The sequence below is a fragment of the Stegostoma tigrinum genome, chromosome 5, assembly GCF_030684315.1.
Source record: "Stegostoma tigrinum isolate sSteTig4 chromosome 5, sSteTig4.hap1, whole genome shotgun sequence".
Classification (NCBI taxonomy): Eukaryota; Metazoa; Chordata; class Chondrichthyes; order Orectolobiformes; family Stegostomatidae; genus Stegostoma; species Stegostoma tigrinum.
Genome location: NC_081358.1, coordinates 79,494,863 through 79,515,068, shown reverse-complemented (window position 1 = coordinate 79,515,068; position 20,206 = coordinate 79,494,863). Strand labels below are relative to the sequence as shown.

The window sequence follows — 20,206 nt, the reverse complement described above, 5'->3', positions numbered from 1 at the left end:
AGTGGAATGTATGTCCTCTGGAATGTTTACAGTCATGGACATACACAGCTGCAGGAAGTGTCACCCGCTGTGCAAGTTTGAGCATTGGGTTTCAGAGCTTCAGCAATGGCTGGAGTCACCACTGTGCAGACCTGAGGCTCAGGAATAACGATAGCACATACTGGGTGGTCACACTGCAGATCAGAAACATACAGGTGCAGAGGGAATGGGTGACTATCAGGGAGATAGTCCCTTGAGCATATCATACTTGCTAATCAATATTCCATTTTGGAAATGAGTGAAGGTGATGGTTCCTCAGGGGAATGCAGCCAGGGACAAGTCTGTGGCACCAGGGGCACCTCATCTGTACGGACGGGAGAAAGAAGAGAACAGATTGCCGATAGTAATTGTGGATTTATAGTCAGGGGATCAGACCAGCATTCCTGCAGCATGAAATATGACTCCAGAAGGATGTTTGGCTCCCCAGTGTCAGGTCAAGGATGTCATGGTAAGGCTGCAGGATATCTTTCTAGGGGAGGGAGTCAGCCAGAAGTCATGGTCCATACTGGCATTAACAAAATAAGTTGGAAGACAGATGAGAACCTGGAAGCAGATTTCAGGGAATTAAGAAGGAAATTAAAAAGCAAGACCTTATTAGCAGTAATCTCAGGATTCCTCCCAATGCTGTGTATTAGCAAGCTTAAGAACAGGAGGATTGATGATTGAACACATACCCTGAAAACTGGTGTAGAAAGGAGAGCATCAGATTTCTGAGGCATTGGGATCAGATCTAGATTAAATTCAGATTCAATGACATCTTAACAGGTCAGGGGCTGCTGTCCTCACAGGGATATTTGCCAGAGGTGTTGGGATGGCCTTAAACCAGCTTGTCAGGCAATAGAACCCAAGTTGGAAGAAAGCAAAGTTTATAAAAGGAAGTAGACAAGCTGCTAGGCAGATTAAAAGACCAAAGGAACAATGTTGAGTGGCAAATATGCCTCAAATGCAGAATGATGTCAAAAATACAAAGTTAAGGGCACAATATCTGAATGCAAGCAGTATTCGCTACAAGTTACATAATCCAAAAGCACAAACAAAACTAAATGGTTATGATTTAATTACCATTACAGAAATATGGTAGGCTGGTGACAGGATTGATTCTGAAAATCCAAAGATATTCAACATTTAGGAATGATAGTTAAGAAGAAAGAAAGGAAATGGAGTTGTGCAGGTAATACAAGATGGGTTCAGTGCATATGAAGGGAGGAACTCAGTTGAGAAGAACAATGTATGGAATCTGGGTGGAACTAAGAAACACCAAAGTGTAGCAGACATTGGATTTAATTATAGGCCTCCAAACTGTAATGGTACTGTGGGGATGGTATAAATCAGGAGATGTGAGAAGCTCTTCGCATATGTAACATATTACTCATGGGTGACTTCAATCTATACATAGATTGGGTAAACCAATTGAGTGCTAAAACTATGGAGGGCAAGTTTCTGGATTGTTTTAGGAATGGATTTCTAGAACAACATGTCAAGGACGTGATTGGACAACAGTCTATTTCCAATGTAATATTATGTAATGAAAAGGATTAATTAGTAAACTTGCTGTAAAAGAACCTTTGGGCATGAGTGACCATGGGTAGAATTTTATTTCATGTTTGAAAGTAAGGTAGATCAATCTGAAACAAAAGTGGTAAATTTGAGTAAGTAAAATTGTGAAAACATGAGGCACAAATTAGTGGGATTGAGAAAATACTTTAAAAGTGCATGACTATGCAGAGGCAATTTTTTTAAAAGCACTATTGTATGATTTCTAACAACTAAACATTCCTTCAAAGTGTATAAGTTCAAAAAAAGGTCAATCAAACACAGGAGAAAAATAAAGTTAAGGATTGTATGAAATTAAACAAAAAGGCAGTATCAGGAGAAACTACAATGGGGAATATAGAAATAGCGGAAAAGCTAAATTATTATTTTACGTCTGTTTTCATTGACGCACATTGACCTCAGGTACAGTGTGGAAAAGGACGTATATTGATGCAAAATTTATAATCAGAAAGGTAATAGTCCAAAAAATGGCTTGCTGACTGCCTCCTGTTGAATTTTTAATCTGTTAGAAAAAAGAGTTTCTATTGATTAAAATGCAAATCCCAGAATTTCTTTCAAGTCATTGCCCCAAGATACTTAAAGGTTTTATCAGTGTATAGAAGAGATGACATCTCAGGTCAGACAATGCATTTTTGGTGTGAGGACTTGTTTAGAATCTGTTTTAACCTGGAGTCAGGCTGTTTTTTTTGAAAAAAATAGAATATATCTGCAAGTACACAAACATCTTGGTTGAAATAATTCACCTCAAAGATTTATACGCTTGTGTGTGTATGTGTGGGAGAGACAGTCTATGTGAGTGTGTGCATGTAAGTGTGTTTGTGTGAGAGAGTGTGTGTGTATGTGTGACAGTATATAGGGTGGTAGGGTCACATGTAGCATGACATGAACCCAAGATCACGGTTGAGGCCATCCTCATGGCTACAGAACTTGGCTATCAGCCTCTGCTCAGCAATTTGCATTGCTGTGTATCTTGACATCCGCCATGGAGGTCACTTAACCAAAGATTGGAGGCTGAATGCCCTTGACTGCTGAGCACTCAGTGGCGGAACATTTCAGTGGTCAAGAACATTCAGCCTCTGACTTTTGGGTAAGTGTCCTCCAAAGTGGACTTCGAGACACACAACAATGCAAAATTGCTGAGAAGAGGCTAATTGCCAAGTTCCTTACCCATGAGGAATGGCCTCAACTGTGATATTGGATTCATATTGTGCAACAGGTGACCCCACCCCACTATATACTGTCACACACACTCATACGCATGCACACATACACATATACTCTTTCACACAAATGCACACACGTGCACACACACACAGACCCTCTCTCACACACACACTCACATGCATACATACCCTCACAAACACACATTCTCTAACACTCTCACACACTTTCTCTCAAGGTGCATGTGCATGCATGCACACACACATATACACTCTCTTTCTCTCTGTCTCACACACACACACACACACACACACACACACACACACACAAGCAAAAATCTATGGGCTGAATTATTTCATCCAAGATGTTATGTTTTTGCAGCCATATTCTGTTTTTTCAAAACAAAACAGCCTGAACTCCAAGTTAAAAAACACAGATTCTAAACAAGGCCTCACAACTAAATGCATTCTTTGACCTGAGATGTCATCTCTTGTACAAACTGATAAAATCTTTAAGTATCTTGGGGCAGTGACTTGCATTTTAATCAATAGAAACATGTGTCTACTGTCCAACTGATTAAAGATTTAACAGGAGGCAGTCAGTGAGCCATTTTTAGTGTTGTTACCTTTCTGTGTCGGTGTACCTCATTTTCCACACTACACCTGAGGAAAGAGCAGTACTATGAAAGCTAGTGTTTTCAAATAAACTTGTTTGACTATATCCTGGTGTAGTATGGTTTTTGACCTAGATCTTCAGAATGCCTTTGATATAGTCTCCCACAGGAGGATGGTTAGCAATACTAAAGCACGTTGGATGGCATAGATGAAGGACAGACTAACAGGCAGAAAACAGAGAGTAGAAATAAATGGATCATTCTCAGGTTAACAGACCGTCACTTGTGGGGCACTTAAAGGGTCAGTACGTGGGTACCAGCTGTTCACAAGCTATCACTGGTTTGGATGTGGTTTGGGAACAACAGTAACTTTTCCAAATTTGCAGATAATGTAAAGCCCAGCAGGAATGAATGTTGTGAGAAAGATGAAAGCAGTTCTGGAAGGATTTGGACAGGCTTAGTTAGTGGGCAGAACATGGCAGTTGGTATATAATGTGGAAAATGTGAGGCTATCCACTTGGGCAGAAGGAACGCATGTGCAGAATATTTCTTAGATGGTGAGAGGTTGGATAGTGCAACAATAGAAGTGCATAGAAACCTGGCTGACCATGTCAATAAGTCTCTGAAGACTAACATGCTGGTGCAGCAAGCTATTAGGAATGTAAGCCTTTATCACATGAGGATTTGAGTACAGAAGCTGTGAAGTCTTGGTTCAATTCATAGAGGGAGTACAATGAATGCTCACTAGATTTTTTTTCCAGGGTGACGAGACCATCCTATGAAGAGAAATTGTATTCGCTAGAGATTCAAAAGAGTGAGAGGTGATCATATCGACCTACAGATTACTTAAAGGATAGACAGGGTCAATGCAATATTAGGTATTTTCCATGGCTGGGGAGCCAAGAATCAGAGGGTACAATTTAAAAATAATAATTATGTTGAGATGAACATAAATTTATTTTTTCAATGTGTTGTGAATTTTTGGAATTCTCTACCACAGAATGCTGTGGAAGCTCAGCCTTTGAGTATATTTAGAGTTGTATAAATTTCCAATCACCAATAGTGTAAAGGATTATTGAGCAAGTATGAGTAAAAGGCATTGCAGAATCCTATTAACCATCATCGTAAATGGTGCAGCAGGCTCGATAGACTTATTCAAGTTTCCGATGTTTTTATGACTAACCAGTCAAATTCACTTCAGGAAGACCTTCCTCTCCTTCAACGATCAAATGAACTGTGACCATAACAGCATCTTCTTGCACATGGACGTCGCTATCCGAACAACTGCCATGTCTCTTTCATACTGCACCATTTTGCATTATCTCTGGTCTTCACTACAACCCTCAAAGTACAAGGATGGATTCTTAGGGACACAGGATATCCAGGATTGGTGGCTACCTAATCATTCATTGAGAGTTTCAGTCAGAGGTACAGAGACAATACAATAACAAAGAAAACTGGATAGACTCAGCAGGTCAGGCAGCATTGCTGGAAATAATTTAAATTAATGTTTCAAGTTTCTGAGCTTTTATCAGGAAGGGTCATTGACCTGAATCATTAAGTGCATTTCGCTCCTCAGCTACTTCCTAAACTGCTTAGATTTTCCAGCTTGTTCTTATTCTGCAAAAATCTGCAAGAATTTCAATTTCCCCAGGCCCAAAAATGCTTGAAACTTCAGAAAGGTTATACCTCCAGGTGTAATTGGTAAAATTTGTTTGTCCTGAAAAAATAATTTTATCATAATGAAATTCTGTTAAACAATAAATCAATTAAATTTTTAGTCATCTTTTAAAAACATTTTTGTTTCTACCATTACCCCCAATGTATATTACAAACTTTTAACTTGCTCTATATAAACAGTTTTGAAGTTAGTATACCTCAATGCTGTTTGGTCCTATTCGTTTCCCTATGAAATCCTTCTGTATGACTGCTGCTCAGGCAATTTGATGTCATTGCACTAGTTCCACGTATGAATGCCCTGTAAAGGTCATTGAAATTAGCTATTGCATAGTGCCAGGGGTGAAATTCTGACCAGAGACATCACTGGGATTCACAGAGTAATTTCATGGTCAGTGGTAAGTGCACTTTGTTGTTGATTGCAAAATCTGCTGCAATGCCTTTAATGTTGATGCAAACTACTTCACAAACAAGAAACTTGATGCTCAACCAAGAGAAAGGTGACCAAATGCCTAGCCAAAGAGTTTTTCAAAAGAATCCTACAGAAAGGGCTGGAGAAGCAAGTTCAGATTTAAAAATTGATTTCGGAGTTTGAGGGATGTTGATAAAATGAAGAACACCAAACAGAGGAGATGTAATGGTGGGGGGGAGAACAACCTGAGGGTTTCTTCTTTGGAAGGTTATGGGTTTGAAAAATGTTATGGAATTAAGAAGTGAATTTATGAATTTGAACCCCAATTAAATCTGATTTCAGTTGTGTCTAGCATCAAAAGCAAATTGACTATCAAAAGACTATCTTAATTCTGTGTTTTAAATGGTTAATGGAATCGTACAATGCACAGAAAAATCTACGTGTCACTGCTGTGCCAGTTCTTCACTAGAAGCCATTTCTCAATGTTTGCCTTTCCCTCTATCATTACTGTGCCTCATTTTTTATAAATGAGCTGATTTCAAGTTATCAACATTTCTCTTAAGTTGCAATGGTTTCTGCCTCACTGTTCCCTACCACAAAACATCCAATGTACAGTACCATAAAGTGTCTTCTAGCCAAAATCCTCACTCTTCCTAAATTGATGGTTCATTGCTGCTGACTCCTCTTCAATATAACTCCAATCTAAGTTGAGATCAAAATAGAAAAGCCAAGAAGCTATGTTTGTTTATAATGTACTAAAACAGCAGCGACTTGCGATATGTCAGTTTGTTATTCCATCTTGATTTGGTTAGACAGTATGCAGGAAGACTTCAAAACCAGACAAAAGCAAAGACAGAACAAAAGAAATGTTTCAACGCAAAACTGCGCGATGCTGCCTCTAAGAGTTTTGTGATGTTTTGCACCGAGACCAAATGAAAACCAGATTCCTTGCACTCGTTTCTCTTACGAGTCACGTAATGTGTAATACGACCCGGACATATCACCCATTGGTATTCGCTCAAGGCAGTACCTGGGGCTCCAGCGGAATTTGCATTCATCCCCATTGTAAACAAATGCAAAGAGATGTAGGCAGATGATGGAAACACGTGCTAGAAGAGAGCCTGCAGGCTGGGGACTTCCTCTTACGTTTTGCATTTTTGTGGTTTGATAGCAGCCAGCGAGTAAAATCCTCGACTTGAAACTTTCAAATATCCAAACACTTTGCTGAGTGCAGCTTGCAACTCGAGAGAGGAGAGATTGGCGAGACATTCTCCAAGCCATTCGGGGTTGCTCGCTCTTCCAATGCCAACGGATATTTGAATCTTAGCTGGATACGTATAAAAGAAAACTTAACAAGAAACCCTAAGAACGTGTGTTAATTTGAGAGCTCTGAATATTGGTTACTCAGTTGAAGGAAATTGCTACCTACCCAGACATCTACCATGAAAGCAGCATAGAAATATCAAAACACCGGTATCGCTTTATTAGCTTTGTGGAGTCAGAACATTGTTTCCTGTTTATTTTAATGAGCCGTTTCGCCGCCAAAATGAAAGGTAGGTTCAAAGTTAGAGCGAAATTTAAATAACTCGAGAAGTATCTTATCCCTTCCTATATTTAACGTGAGGAATCTTAGATTTCGATGAGCGCGTGACGTGTATTGTATCCATGCTCAACAAGACATCGTTACATACTGTTCACTTCATTGAAAATTAATTGTGTGCAAAATCAATGTTCAAAACATTAAGTATCACCTTACTCTAGTTAAGTGATTGGTTTTGTCAACATCAGCAAGTTGTTTGAATGACATGAAGGAGTCTTCTCTTGAATGTTAATTTTTTTCCACTGAACTTTGTGGGGGTCCGGATTACTTGGCGCTCTGTTGGGTTTTGTTGCTGTTTTTTCCCCCTGTCCTGGGGGTCCTACAGAAGTGATCGATTAATTCATGATTCATAAATATCAATGAATAATGATGAATAGCCTTTCGCAAGTTGAATTCTCCACGTCCCTCGATCGTGTTGTTTATTCGACATTCTGAAAGCAGGCATTTTGACCCCGGGTTTTGCAATGTCCTTTAATTTGTTTCTCCTAAAAAAACATCTGGTAGTAATTATATGCCAGCGGTCCGAGAGCTGTGTTAAAGTTATTTGGCTGCTTGTAGCGGCTCCCAAATCTCTCCAGTAAATGCACTATCCAGACTTTCCAAAGGAAAACATCTATTGAACTAGAGTTGTAAGTGTCCCTGCCGAAAGTTGTCCTGGCTCCTCCATGAACAGCCCCACTTCTATTTTGATTCACACTCTTACCTGCTCACTGCCCGTGAATTAGTGGATTCCACTTGAACGTACTCATCAAACTGTGGTGATTTCAGTTAAGGATCTGTATTGTTTAAGTTTACAATCCCAGCAGTATTCAGACTCGATATTGCATTGAAAGCACGCGGTTCTCGACGTTACAAGTAGTTTTTTTGTTAATGCAACGGTTAACAATTTCATCACTCTGTAAACACGCTCAACAGCGCCAGAAAAATTTTCAGCGATGTGCAAAACGTAACCTGAATCGGATTGATCCACAGATAAGGGAACCTACATTGCCAGTATGATAAGTGAACTTCGTGTAATTAGTTGAAAGTTGAGGGGCTAGCACTGGGGGTTGCTCGCCCCTCATGATATTTTAACCATTTGACTTGCTGTTTTGCTTGCATTGCACTTGACAGCAATTTTTTTAAAAACTAGAATGACAAGTCTGGGGCAACTGATATCCAACACCAGTATCTTCCACCTGATCTGTTTCAGTTGTTGGCTTCTTGGTAAATTTATCTCAGTTTTGAGGTATTGGAAGGAGGTCAATATAAGGGACAAGAACCAGATTGAACAGCTGATATACCCTTCAAATTGAATTGTGGATAAACTCTCATAACCCACACTTCAGAATCAAACATGTCAGCATTTAAAAACAGAGAGAAATTATGGCTAGCTAACATTTCTGAATTTGAAGTGGAAGTAGTCCTTCAAAGCTGTGTTAACAGACCTGAAATGATTGACAGGCATCATAAATGCTAAGCAATGACCATCTTCAAATCCAGAAAATCAGACCATCTCCCATTAACTTTCACTAAAATTGACATAGCCAAATCTCTCTTACCAATATTCTGAGATTATCGTTAACCAGAAACTGGAGCAGCCATATAAATGCTGTGGTTACACAAACAGGTCAGAGGCTAGCATTCTGTGGCAAGAAAGGAGCTCACTTCCTGACTCCCTAAAGTAGCAGTCAGTAACAGCAAGTCACATATCAGGAATATGATAGAATATTCTCCACTTTCCTGAATGAGAGAAGCTCCAACAACACTCAAGAAGCTTGGCACCATTTTGGACAGAACAGCCTACTTGATCAGCATTCCATCCACCACCATCTTAAACATTCACTCCCACACCATACAGTGGCATTAGTGTGTACCATCCACAGTTACAGTGCAACAATTCATCAAGTGCCCTTTAATGACACCTTCCAAACCCATGAGCATTACCAACTAGAGTTACAAAAGCAACAAATACATGAGAACAGCACCACTTGCAGGTTTACCTCCAGCTACACAACATCCTGTCTTAGAACTAGACCACTATCCCTTCATTGTAGCTGGTTTCAAATCCTGGAACTCCTGTCGTAACATTACTGTGGATGTACACAAGATGCTCTGTAGTAGTTCAAAAAGAGTAGTTAAGAACTGCAATAGACATTTGCCCAGCCTGTTGCATCCTGTGAAGGAATAAATAAAAAAAAGACCATGACCCCCCACTCTTCTTCTGCTTTGCAACAGGCAGAAATCCATCACCACATTTGAGTTTCTTATTATAGCTGTTGAGAAATACAATTTAGACTATGTGAGAGCAAAACACTCCTCAGAAACTGAAGAAGGGTCACCGGACCGGAGACGTTAACTCTGACATTTCTTCACAGCTGCTGCCAGCCCTACAGAACTTTTCTAGCAACGTCTGTTTTTGTTCACTTCAGGAACAAATCCCATTTACAGAAGTTCAGGGAGCTTGAGTGAGGGTTGGCAGTGATGAAGTTTAGATAGCCCTGATTTGCATGGAATGCTGCCAAACTGAAGCAGGGTACTTGTAAGCAACACTCTCATTCACCATTGAGGACCATCCTAAGGGTTTAAATGTTCTGCATTTTGTGTATGTAAGAGGGAAGAATCTCACACCAACACCTCCTCATTCAATTAGCCAGAAAGACTGGAAGATTTTGGACAGTCCCAGCTTGCCACTGGATTACGTCTGGTAGTTGACTTTCTTCTGAATTTCCATCATCAGGTGTGTGATCAAGGAGTCATCTTGACTTACTTCCTGCCCAAGCAGCATCATCATGAGCTCTTCACTGGGTAACAGTTAATTGCATTAAACATTCACTCCCTCACAACATACAGTGGCAGCAGTCCACTGTAGGTGAACAACAGATATCAAAGCTCCTCACACAGTCGCTATTTGGATAACACAGCCATAAGACGAGGTTCCTCATGGTAGACTGGTTAGCAAGGTTAGATTGCATGGAACCCAGGGAGAACTAGCCACTTGGATACAGAACTGGCTTGAATGGAGAAGACTTCCACCCCGCCCCATTTCTGAAGATGTGTCCCGACCCAAAACATCAGCCTCCTGCTCCTCTGATGCTGCCTGGCCTGCTGTGTTCCTCCAGCTCCACACTGTGTTATCTCTGACTCCAGGATCAGCCGTTCTTACTATCTCTGTGGTGGTGAAGGGTTGCTTTTCAAACTGGAGGTCTGTGATTAATGGTGTGCAACAAGGATCAGTGCTGGTTGCACTGTTTTTTGTCATTTTATAAATGATTTGGATGTGAACCATAAGTGGAATGGTTAGTAAGTTTGCCAGTGACACCGAAATGGGGGTTATAGTGGAGAGCAAAGAAGATTACCTCAGAGTACAATGGAATTTTGATCAGAAATGTCAATAGGCCGAGGAGTGGCGGATAGAGTTTAATGTAGATAAATGTGAGGTGCTGCATTTTGGAAAGGCAAACCAGGGCAGGACTTATGTGTTTAATGATAAAGTCCTGGGAAGTGTTGCTGAACAAAGAGGCCTTGGGGCACAGGTTCATAGTTCCTTGAAAGTGAAGTCACAAGTGGACAGGGTAGTGAAGAAGACATTTAGTACACTTGCCTTTATTGGTCAATGCCTTAAGTATAGGAGCTGGGAGGTCATGTTGCAGCTGTGCAGGACATTGGTTAGGCCACTTTTGGAATACTTCATGCAATTCTGGTCTCCCTGCTATAGGAAGGTTGTTGTGAAACTTGGAAGGGTTCTGAAAAGATTTACAAGGATATTGCCAGGGTTGGAGGATCGAGCTATAGGGAGAGGCTGAATAGACTATGGTTATTTTCCTTGGAGTGTCGGGGAGCTGAGGGGTGATCTTATAGAGGTTTATAAAATCATGAAGAGCATGGATAGGGTAAATAGACCAGATCATTTCCCTGGAGTGGTGAGTCCAAAACTAGAGGTCCTAGCTTTAAGCTGAGAGGGGAAAGATTTAAAAGGGATCTAATGGGCAACTTTTTCTTGGGCAGGGTAATGTGTATATGGAATGAGCTAGCAGAGGAAATGGTGGAGGTTGGTAAAATTATGATAGTAAAAGTAATCTAGATGGGTGTATGACCTGACCAGAGGATGCTGAGACATCACCCATTTGCGTTCTGGGACTGGGCTTCACAGAGGGTATCGTGGAGGAACCTGCTGTTGATGAACGGTGCCTGGGACCTGCACGTGTGAAATAGGTGTCTCCAGTTGCAGCTTCTGGAAACCCAAATTGTGGAATTGTAGTGGCATCTGGGGACACTGTGGTGCATTCACAAGGAGGGCAGTGTCATGGATAGCACGTTTAGAGAATTGGTCACACCGCAGATTCACGCTGTCCAGGCAGGTAGGAAATAGGTGACCATCAGCAGAGCATGAGGGCTAAACAGGCTGTGCAGGAATCCCCTGCAGCTATTGCCCTGCAAAGCAGATATACTGTATTGGATACATTTGAGGGGAATGGTCTCTCAGGGATAACAGCAACAGCCAAATTCTTGGCACCATAGTTTGCTGTGCTGCAGAGGGAGGGAGAAATTGGCATAGAAATGCTATAGTTATAGGAGATTCAATCATATTGGGCATAGATAGGTGATTCTGTAGCCAGAAACGGAAGTCCAGGATGGTCTGTTGTCTCTCTGGTGCTAGGGTCCTGGATGTCTTGAATCAGTTGCAGGACATTCTAGAGAGGGAGGGTGAACAGCCAGTGGTCGTGGTACACGTTGTGAAACATAGGTTAAAAGAAGGGGATGTGGTCCTAAAAACAATATAGAGAATTAGGGACAAAATTGAAACGTAGGACCTCATAGGCAGTTATCTCAAGATTACTACCAGTGCCACGAACTAGTCAGAGTGGAAACAGCAGGATATATAGGATGAACACATGGCTGAAAAGGTGGTGTGAGGTTTCAGATTCATGGGGCATTGGGAACAGTTCTTGGGGAGCTGGGACTTAGGGTGAGTGGGAGCTACTTGATAGGGTGATTGGACAGCATTTAACTAGTGTGGCAGGGGTGGCAAACTGGAGTAGGGCAGTAGGTGCAGAAATTGGGGGAGATGTAGAAAGCAGGGCAAGCATGATTAAGAACAGGCAGAGAAATGCTGTTGAAAAGGGTAGGGGAGGTGGTCTGAAATGCATGTGTTTCAATTCAAGAAATATATTTGTCAAGATGAACTCACAGCAATGGTTAGTACTTGGAACTATGACACAATTGCGATTATGGAGACTTGATTTAAAGACGGACAGGATTGGCAGCTGAATGTCCCAGGTTTTAGATGTTCCAGGTGGAATAGAAAGGGATGTAAAAGGGTTGCGGGAGTAGCATTATTGGTAAAGGAGTATCTCACAGCATAACTGCGGGAGAATGCGTCAGAGAACTTGTGCAGCGAGGCAATATGGGTAGACCTTAGGAATAGGTAAGGTGAAATCAAAATGCTGGGAATATACTTTGGGCCTCCCAATAGCCAGCAGGAGATAGAGGAGAGAATATGTAGACAGTTTTTGGAGAGGTGTAAAAAGAGCAGAGTAGGTGTGGTGGATGATTTTAGCTTCTCCTGCATTGACTGGGACACAATTCATACTAGGGGCTTGGATGTAGTAGAATTTGTAAGGATCATTCAGGAGGATTTCTTGACACAGTATGTAGTCAGACCAACCAGGGAAGGAGTTATACTGGACCTAGTTTTGGGTAAAGAGCCCAACCAGGTGAGTGAAGTCTCAGAGGGAGAGTATTTCAGGAGTAGTGACCATAAGGTACTCATGAATATGAATAACAGCAGTCCTCAAGTGAAGGTATTAAATTGGAGGAAGGTGAACTTCAACAATAATAGGCGAGAACTGAAGAGTGTTGATTGGAGGAGGCTGTTTGAGGGTAAATCCACATCAGACATGTATTTAAAACAGCAGTTGATAAGTGTTCAAGAGAGGCACGTTGCTGCAAAAATGTAGGATAGGTATGGCAAGTTATGTGAACCTGAGATGACCAGGGATGCTATGGCGTTGGTCAAAAATAAAAAGGAAGCGTACATAAGGTCTAGGAGGATGAGAATTGACAAAGCCCTTGAAATATATAAGGAAAGAGGGAAAGAACTTGAGCAAGAAATTAGAAGGGCTAAAATGGGACATGAAAAATCATTGGCAAACAGAAGTAAAGTGAGCCTTAAGGCTTTTTATACATATATAAAAAGCAAGAAGGTAGCCAGGGAAAGGGTTGGCCTTTTCAAGGACGAAGAAGGGAACGTATGGAGCCAGAAGAGATAGGTGGGGTCTTAAACAAATACTTTGTATCAGTAGCCACCAAAGGAAAGGAATTTGTAGAGGAGATCTCAGAGAAAGGAGTGTCATATTTCTAAGCTAAGTTGCTATTAAAAAGGAAGAAGTGTTGTGTGTCTTAAAAAGTATTAAGATCGGTAAATCCCTGGGTCCTGATGGGATCTATCCCAGAATATTGGGGGTTGCAAGAGAACAAGTTGGTGAAACATTGACAGACATCATTACATCCTCTTTGGCCACAGGTGTGGTTCCCAGATGACTGGAGAATAGCTAATGTTCTTCCATTGTTTAAAAATGGTAGCAGGGATAATCCAAGAAATTACAGACCTGTCAGCCTCACTTCAGTTGTAGGGAAACTTTTGGAAAAGATTGTTGGGGACAAGATCTATAAGCATTTAGAAGCAAATAGACTGATTCATGATAAACTGCATGGTTTTGTGAGGGGTAGATCGTGCCTCACTAACTTGATTGAGTTTTTTGAGCAGGTGATGAAGATGACTGATGAGGAAAAACACAGTTGATCTTCTGTACATGGATGTCAGTAAAGCCTTTGACGAGGCCTCTCATGGCAGATTGGTTCAGAAGGTGAAGTCACATGGTATTGAGGTGAACTGGCAAGATGGAGAGAGAACTGGCTTAGACATAGAGACAGAAAGTAGCAGTGGAAGGATGCTTTTTGGAATGGAGGGCCATGACTGGTGGTGTTCCACAGGGATCAGTGTTAGGTTCTCTGCTGTTCGTGATCTACATAAATGAGTTGAAGGAAAGCATAGGTGGCCTCATTAGTAAGTTTGCAGATGATACAAAGATTGGTGCACTTGCGGATAGTGAGGATGATTGTCAGATGCCACATCAGGGTATAAATCATTTGGAGGCGTGGGCAGGAAAATGGCACATGGAGTTTAATCTGGACAGATGTGAGGTGATGCATCTTGGAAGGTCAAGTACGGATGGAAATTGTACAGTTAATGGCAGAACCCTTAGGAGTATTGATATGCAGAGAGATCTGTGTATGCAGATCTACAGACCACTGAAGGTGGCAGCACAGGTAGATAAGGTAGTGAAAAAAGGCCTATGGCATGCTTGCCTTCATTAGAAGGGGCATTGTGTAAAAGATATTCAAGTTATGCTGTGGCTTTATAGAACTTTAGTTAGGCCACACGTAGAATATTGCGTACAGTTCTGGTCAGCATACTACGAGGAGGATGTAGATTCTTTGGACGGGGCACAGAAAAAGGTTTACCAAGATGTTGCCTGGTATGGGGAATTTTAGCTATGAAGAAAGGTTTGATAGACTGGGTTTGTTTTCACTGGAATGCAGGAGGTTGAGGGGCAACTTGATAGAAGTTTACAAGATTGTGAATGGCATAGATAGAGTGGAAAGAATGAAGCTTTTTCCCAGGGTGGAGGGATCAATTACTAGGGGACACAGGTTCAAGGTGCGAGGGGGGGGAAGTTTAAAAGAGATATGTGAGGCACGTTTTTCACACAAAGGGTGGTGAGTTTCTGGAACGTGCATCTGGAAGAGATGGTAGAAGCGGACACTATAGCAGCATTCAAGATGCATGTGGACAAATACACGAATAGGAAGGAAGTAGAGGGATATGGATCCTGTAAACGAAGATAGTTTTAATATGGAAGGGCAGAATGTGTAGGCACAGGTTTGGAGAGCCAATGGGCCTGTTCCTGTGCTGTATTGCTTTTTGTTGTTTGTTCTTTGAATAGGAATGTTTTGGAGGGATTTGGGCCAAATGTTGACAAATAGGACTAGATTAATTTAGGATATCTGGTCGGCATGGACAAGTTGGACCAAAGGCTCTGTTTCTATGCTGGACATTTCTGACTCTATGACTCTAAATTTATGCATGCTCGGCCAGTATCCTCATCATCACAGCACGGATTCCCAATAAATTCAATGAAGGGTTCATGGCACTAGATGGGAAGTGGGCCTTCAGTAGCAGAGATAGTAGAAACTGCAGATGCTGGAGAATCTGAGATAACAAGGTGTAGAACAACAAGGTTTTCTGAAGAAGGGTCAAGGCCCGAAACATCAGCCTTCCTGCTCCTCCGATGCTGCTTGGCCTGTTGTGTTCATCCAGCTCTACATCTTCAGTAGCAGATATTTATTTTTCCATAACATAACCGTGTTTGTACCGAACCGTAAATGTGTGATCATATTCATCATCTCTTGCAGAAAGTTTCACCTAGAAGGACATTATATTTTCTTTCTATAATCAGAAAGTAGTAGGTTAAAATGATGCAGGAGGCATTTTTTTAATGAAATTCCAAAGTCCTGTGACATTTACCATGGTCAGGAGCTATTTGTAGACTCTCCTGTTCATTTTCAACAATTTATTTTGAAACCATATCCTGAAAATTATTTTTGGTAAAGTTGGGTATGAGCACTTAATGGCTTGAAACTTTAAGGATGATTTTGACATTGAAAAGTATTGGCAAAGGATAGAGCAACGTAGGAAGACTGCTATGAGTCAAGGACTTATTTTTTGTCAAAGTCGCTGATGAGGAGGAGGTTGATGTTGATGAACCCTGCTAAACGTACTTATTTCTTTAGCATTGCTTTTGTCACCTAATTTAACAGAAGTGATATTCTATTTTAAATTAGTGTGTCAACTTTTGTTAAAATAACAGGGAAGAATGTTTAACAAACTAATATGTTATTCACTAATAGTACCAACAGTAATTTTCTAAACTTAGAATAGTTTAGCAAGAAACAATATAGCCTTTCAATGGCTTATCCGCAGACTGATTGCTTCTTGATCCTCACCAGCCACTTACCCTGACTTATGCTCCCAGAAAAGTTTTCTTGGCCAAGTTTGTTGGATTGTTCTTTCACAATTCCAGCTTCCTAGTTATTCATTGATTCTCAGTTCACAGCAGTCACTCTAAGCTACTCATTATCTCAACACAATAGATGTGCCAGTAAAAAGCCTGACTCTGTTATAGCCTAAACCAGAAGCAGAAAATGTGAGAGAAACTCAGCAGTTCTGGCAGTATCTGTAGAAATAGAAACAGTTAATGATCTGACACATTTTGAGAACTCTTTAGTCATGGCTGACACTCCAGTGCAGTACCACTTTTCAAATGAGACACTAACCTAAGCCTTAATTCTGCCTGATTTATAACATCACATTGCATTATTCTGAAGAAGGGACAGGAAGTTATCACTTATATATTGGCCAATATTTATCATTCAGTCACCAAAGAAAAGTTTATCTGACCATTGTTAAATTGCTGTTGGTGGGATCTTGATGTGCACAAAATAGCTACCCTTTCCTAGAATACACAGCGATTATACTTCAAGAATAGTTGACTCGCTGAAACACTTTGACATGTTTGAAAATGCTATCTAAATGCAGGTTTTCCTTTTCTTAAAATCCATCAAACACTAGATGTCTATGCTCTAATCTTCCGATCTGCATCTTAGTCTCGGATCATCCTGAAAATCAAATACAAATCCCAGTGCCTTTCCTCCTCTACCAGTATCTCATTAAACCTTTCTTTATCAATACTCTTTACCTCAGCTGTAACAGCATGCTTATCAACCTTTTTGTTCCTAAGATGAAGACAATCACCTTCATCTCCTTCTGACTCAGACCCCCTTCCTCCTGGACATACCTCTCATAATGTCCAATCTATCCCTGAACCTGTGACATATTCTAATTTCTAACTTACTATCTTACAAACCCTCTCCAGCTTCAGCTTGTCCATGAAATCCACCTGAAACAAAGAAACCTACAGCACAGGAACAGGCCCTTCGGCCCTCCAAGCCTGCGCCGATCAAGATCCTCTGTCTAACCTGTCATCTATTTTCTAACGGTCTGTGTCCCTTTGCTCCCTGCCCATCCATGTACCTGTCCAAATATATCTTAAAAGATGCTAATGTGTCTGCATCTACCACCTCCGCTGGCAACACGTTCCAGGCACCCACCATCCTCTGTGTAAAGAACTTTCCACGCATATCTCCCTTAAACATTCCTCCTCTCACTTTGAACTCATGACCCCTAGTAATTGAGTCCCCCACTCTGGGAAAAAGCTTTTTGCTATCCACCCTGTCTATATCCCTCATGATTTTGTAGACCTCAATCAGGTCCACCCTCAATCTCTGTCTTTCTGATGAAAAGAATCCTAATCTACTCAACCTCTCTTCATAGCTAGCACCCTCCATACCAGGCAACATCCTGGTGAACCTCCTCAGCACCCTCTCCAAAGCATCCATATCCTTTTGGTAATGTGGCAACCAGAACTGTACACAGTAATCCAAATGTGGCCGAACCAAAGTCCCATACAACTGCAACATGACCTGCCAACTCTTGTACTCAATACCCTGCCCAATGAAGGAAAGCATGCCATATGCCTTCTTGACCACCCTATTGACCTGTGTTGTCACCTTCAGGGAACAATGGACCTGAACACCCAGATCTCTCCGTTCATCAATTTTCCCTAGGACTTTTCCATTTACTGTATAGTTTGCCCTTGAATTTGATCTTCCAAAATGCATCACCTCGCATTTGCCTGGATTGAACTCCATCTGCCATTTATCTGCCCAACTCTCCAGTCTATCTATATTCTGCTGTAATTTCTGTCAGTCCCCTTCACTATCAGCTACTCCACCAATCTTAGTGTCATCAGCAAACTTGCTGATCAGACCACCTACACCTTCCTCCAGATCATTTACATATATCACAAACAACAGTGGTCCCAGCACAGATCCCTGTGGAACACCACTGGTTACAGGTCTCCAACTTGAGAAACTCCCTTCTACTACTACCCTCTGTCTCCTGTTGCCCAGCCAGTTTTTTATCCATCTAGCTAGCACACCCTGGACCCCATGTGACTTCACTTTCTCCATCAGCCTGCCATTGGGAACCTTATCAAATGCCTTACTGAAGTGCATGTATATGACATCTACAGCCTTTCCCTCATCAATCAACTTTGTCACGTCCTCAAAGAATTCTATTAAGTTGGTAAGACATGACCTTCCCTGTACAAAACCATGTTGCCTATCTCTGATAAGCCCATTTTCTTCCAAATGGGAATAGATCCTATCCCTCAGTATCTTCTCCAGTAGCTTCCCTACCACTGACATCAGGCTCACCGGTCGATAATTACCTGGATTATCTTTGCTGCCCTTTTTAAACAAGCGGACAACATTAACAAGTCTCCAGTCCTCTGGGACCTCAACCGTGCCTAAGGACACTGCAAAGATATCTGTTAGGGCCCCGGCTGTTTCCTCTCTCGCTTCCCTCAGTAACCTGGGATAGATCCCATCCGGACCTGGGGACTTGTCCACCTTAATGTCTTTTAGGATACCTAACACTTCCTCCTTCCTTATGTCAACTTGACCTAGACTAAGCAAACATCTATCCCTAACCTCAACATCCATCATGTCCCTCTCCTTGTTGAATACCGATGCAAAGTACTCGTTAAAAATGTCACCCATTTTCTCTGACTCAGCGCATAACTTTCCTTCTTTGTCCTTAAGTGGGCCAATACTTTCTCTAGTTACCCTCTTGCTCTTTATATATGAATAAAAGGCTTTGGGATTTTCCTTAACCATGTTTTCCAGCAATATCTCATGTCTTCTCTTAGCCCTCTTAATCCCTTTTTTCAGATTCGCTCTCACATTCCAGATATTCTTGCAAAGCTTCGTCTGTCTTCAGTCGCCTAGACCTCATGTATGCTTCCTTTTTTCTCTTGGCTAGTCTCACAATTTCACCTGTCATCCATGGCTCCCTAATCTTACTTTCTCTATTCCTCATTTTCACAGGAACATGTCTCTCCTGCACGCTAATCAACCTCTCCTTAAAAGCTTCCCACATATCAAATGTGCATTTACCTTCAAACAGTTTCTCCCAATCTACATATCTGATGCTGTCTTGAATCGATTCCCACCAACTAATTTCCCTGTTTCCCTTTGTTGTTCCAATATTCCCTTTCTCAGGTATTGTCCACATTTCTTTGACAACTGTTAGTCTCAATCCCTGAGAAAGAAACCCTTAACCCCTCAAATGCTTGTATGAGTCATCACCATTTTGAAACTTCATTTACTGTTCGAAGTCTGTGAATATGCTTTCACCATTATGACCAATGCTCATTTTTCCCACATCTTCCCTAATCCTTGAATCTCTGTAATCAGGCTTCTGCCAGTAATACTTCTAATGGAAATCACAAATGACATCCTGTAACAGATGGTGGTACAGCATCACTCCTCATCCTTCTTGACTTCACTCCAATTTTAGTTGTGGATAACCACACAATCTTCCTCAAATACCTTTTTTCTCTTAAATGCCAAAAGAACGGTGAACTCTAAATCAAAAACAAAAACAGAAGTAGCTGGAAAAGCTCAGCAGATCTGGCAGCATCTGTGAAATCAAAGTTAAAATTTCAGGCCTGAGTTCTGAGGGAAGGTTACCAGACCCGAAAGGTTAACTCTGATTTTTCTTCACAGATGCTGCCTGACCTGCTGAACTTGTCCAGCAACTTCTATTTTTGTCTCTTTTCCCTTGTAGTGTTGTACTAGTCTTGCTTGATTTCATGTTCACCCAATGGGCCTGAGCATCTCCAACAATGCAGCCCTCATTAACCTCTACATTCCTTTGAGGACCTATCCTTATTGTTCCTTATCTGAATACTCCCCCCACCTCTGGCAGCATAATCTGATGACAGGCTCCACCAATGACATGCAGCTCTACCTCTTCACCGCCTACCCTGTGTCAGCCAATTCTGGATCAGTTGCAAAACTCTCCAGTTGAACATAGATAAGATCAATATTTTTGAAGCTCAGTAGTTCTCTGAATATTGTTATTGATTAAGTCCCTTTTTCTATCCATTGCATCAGGCTGCACACTTGCTAACTTCTTTGACCT

At 41.3% G+C, this 20,206-nt stretch overlaps 1 protein-coding gene across 1 annotated transcript in view; it reads left to right on the top strand.

Annotated features, from left to right (window-relative positions):
- Window positions 1-6,451: 6,451 nt before the first annotated feature.
- Window positions 6,452-20,206, top strand: part of colec12 (collectin sub-family member 12) — a 188,420-nt gene continuing 174,665 nt past the window's right edge. The window contains exon 1 of the mRNA XM_048530136.2: window positions 6,452-7,009. Within this exon, the coding sequence (XP_048386093.2) occupies window positions 6,982-7,009 (28 nt within the window). The 5' untranslated portion in view covers window positions 6,452-6,981. The remainder of the gene's footprint in view (window positions 7,010-20,206) is intronic.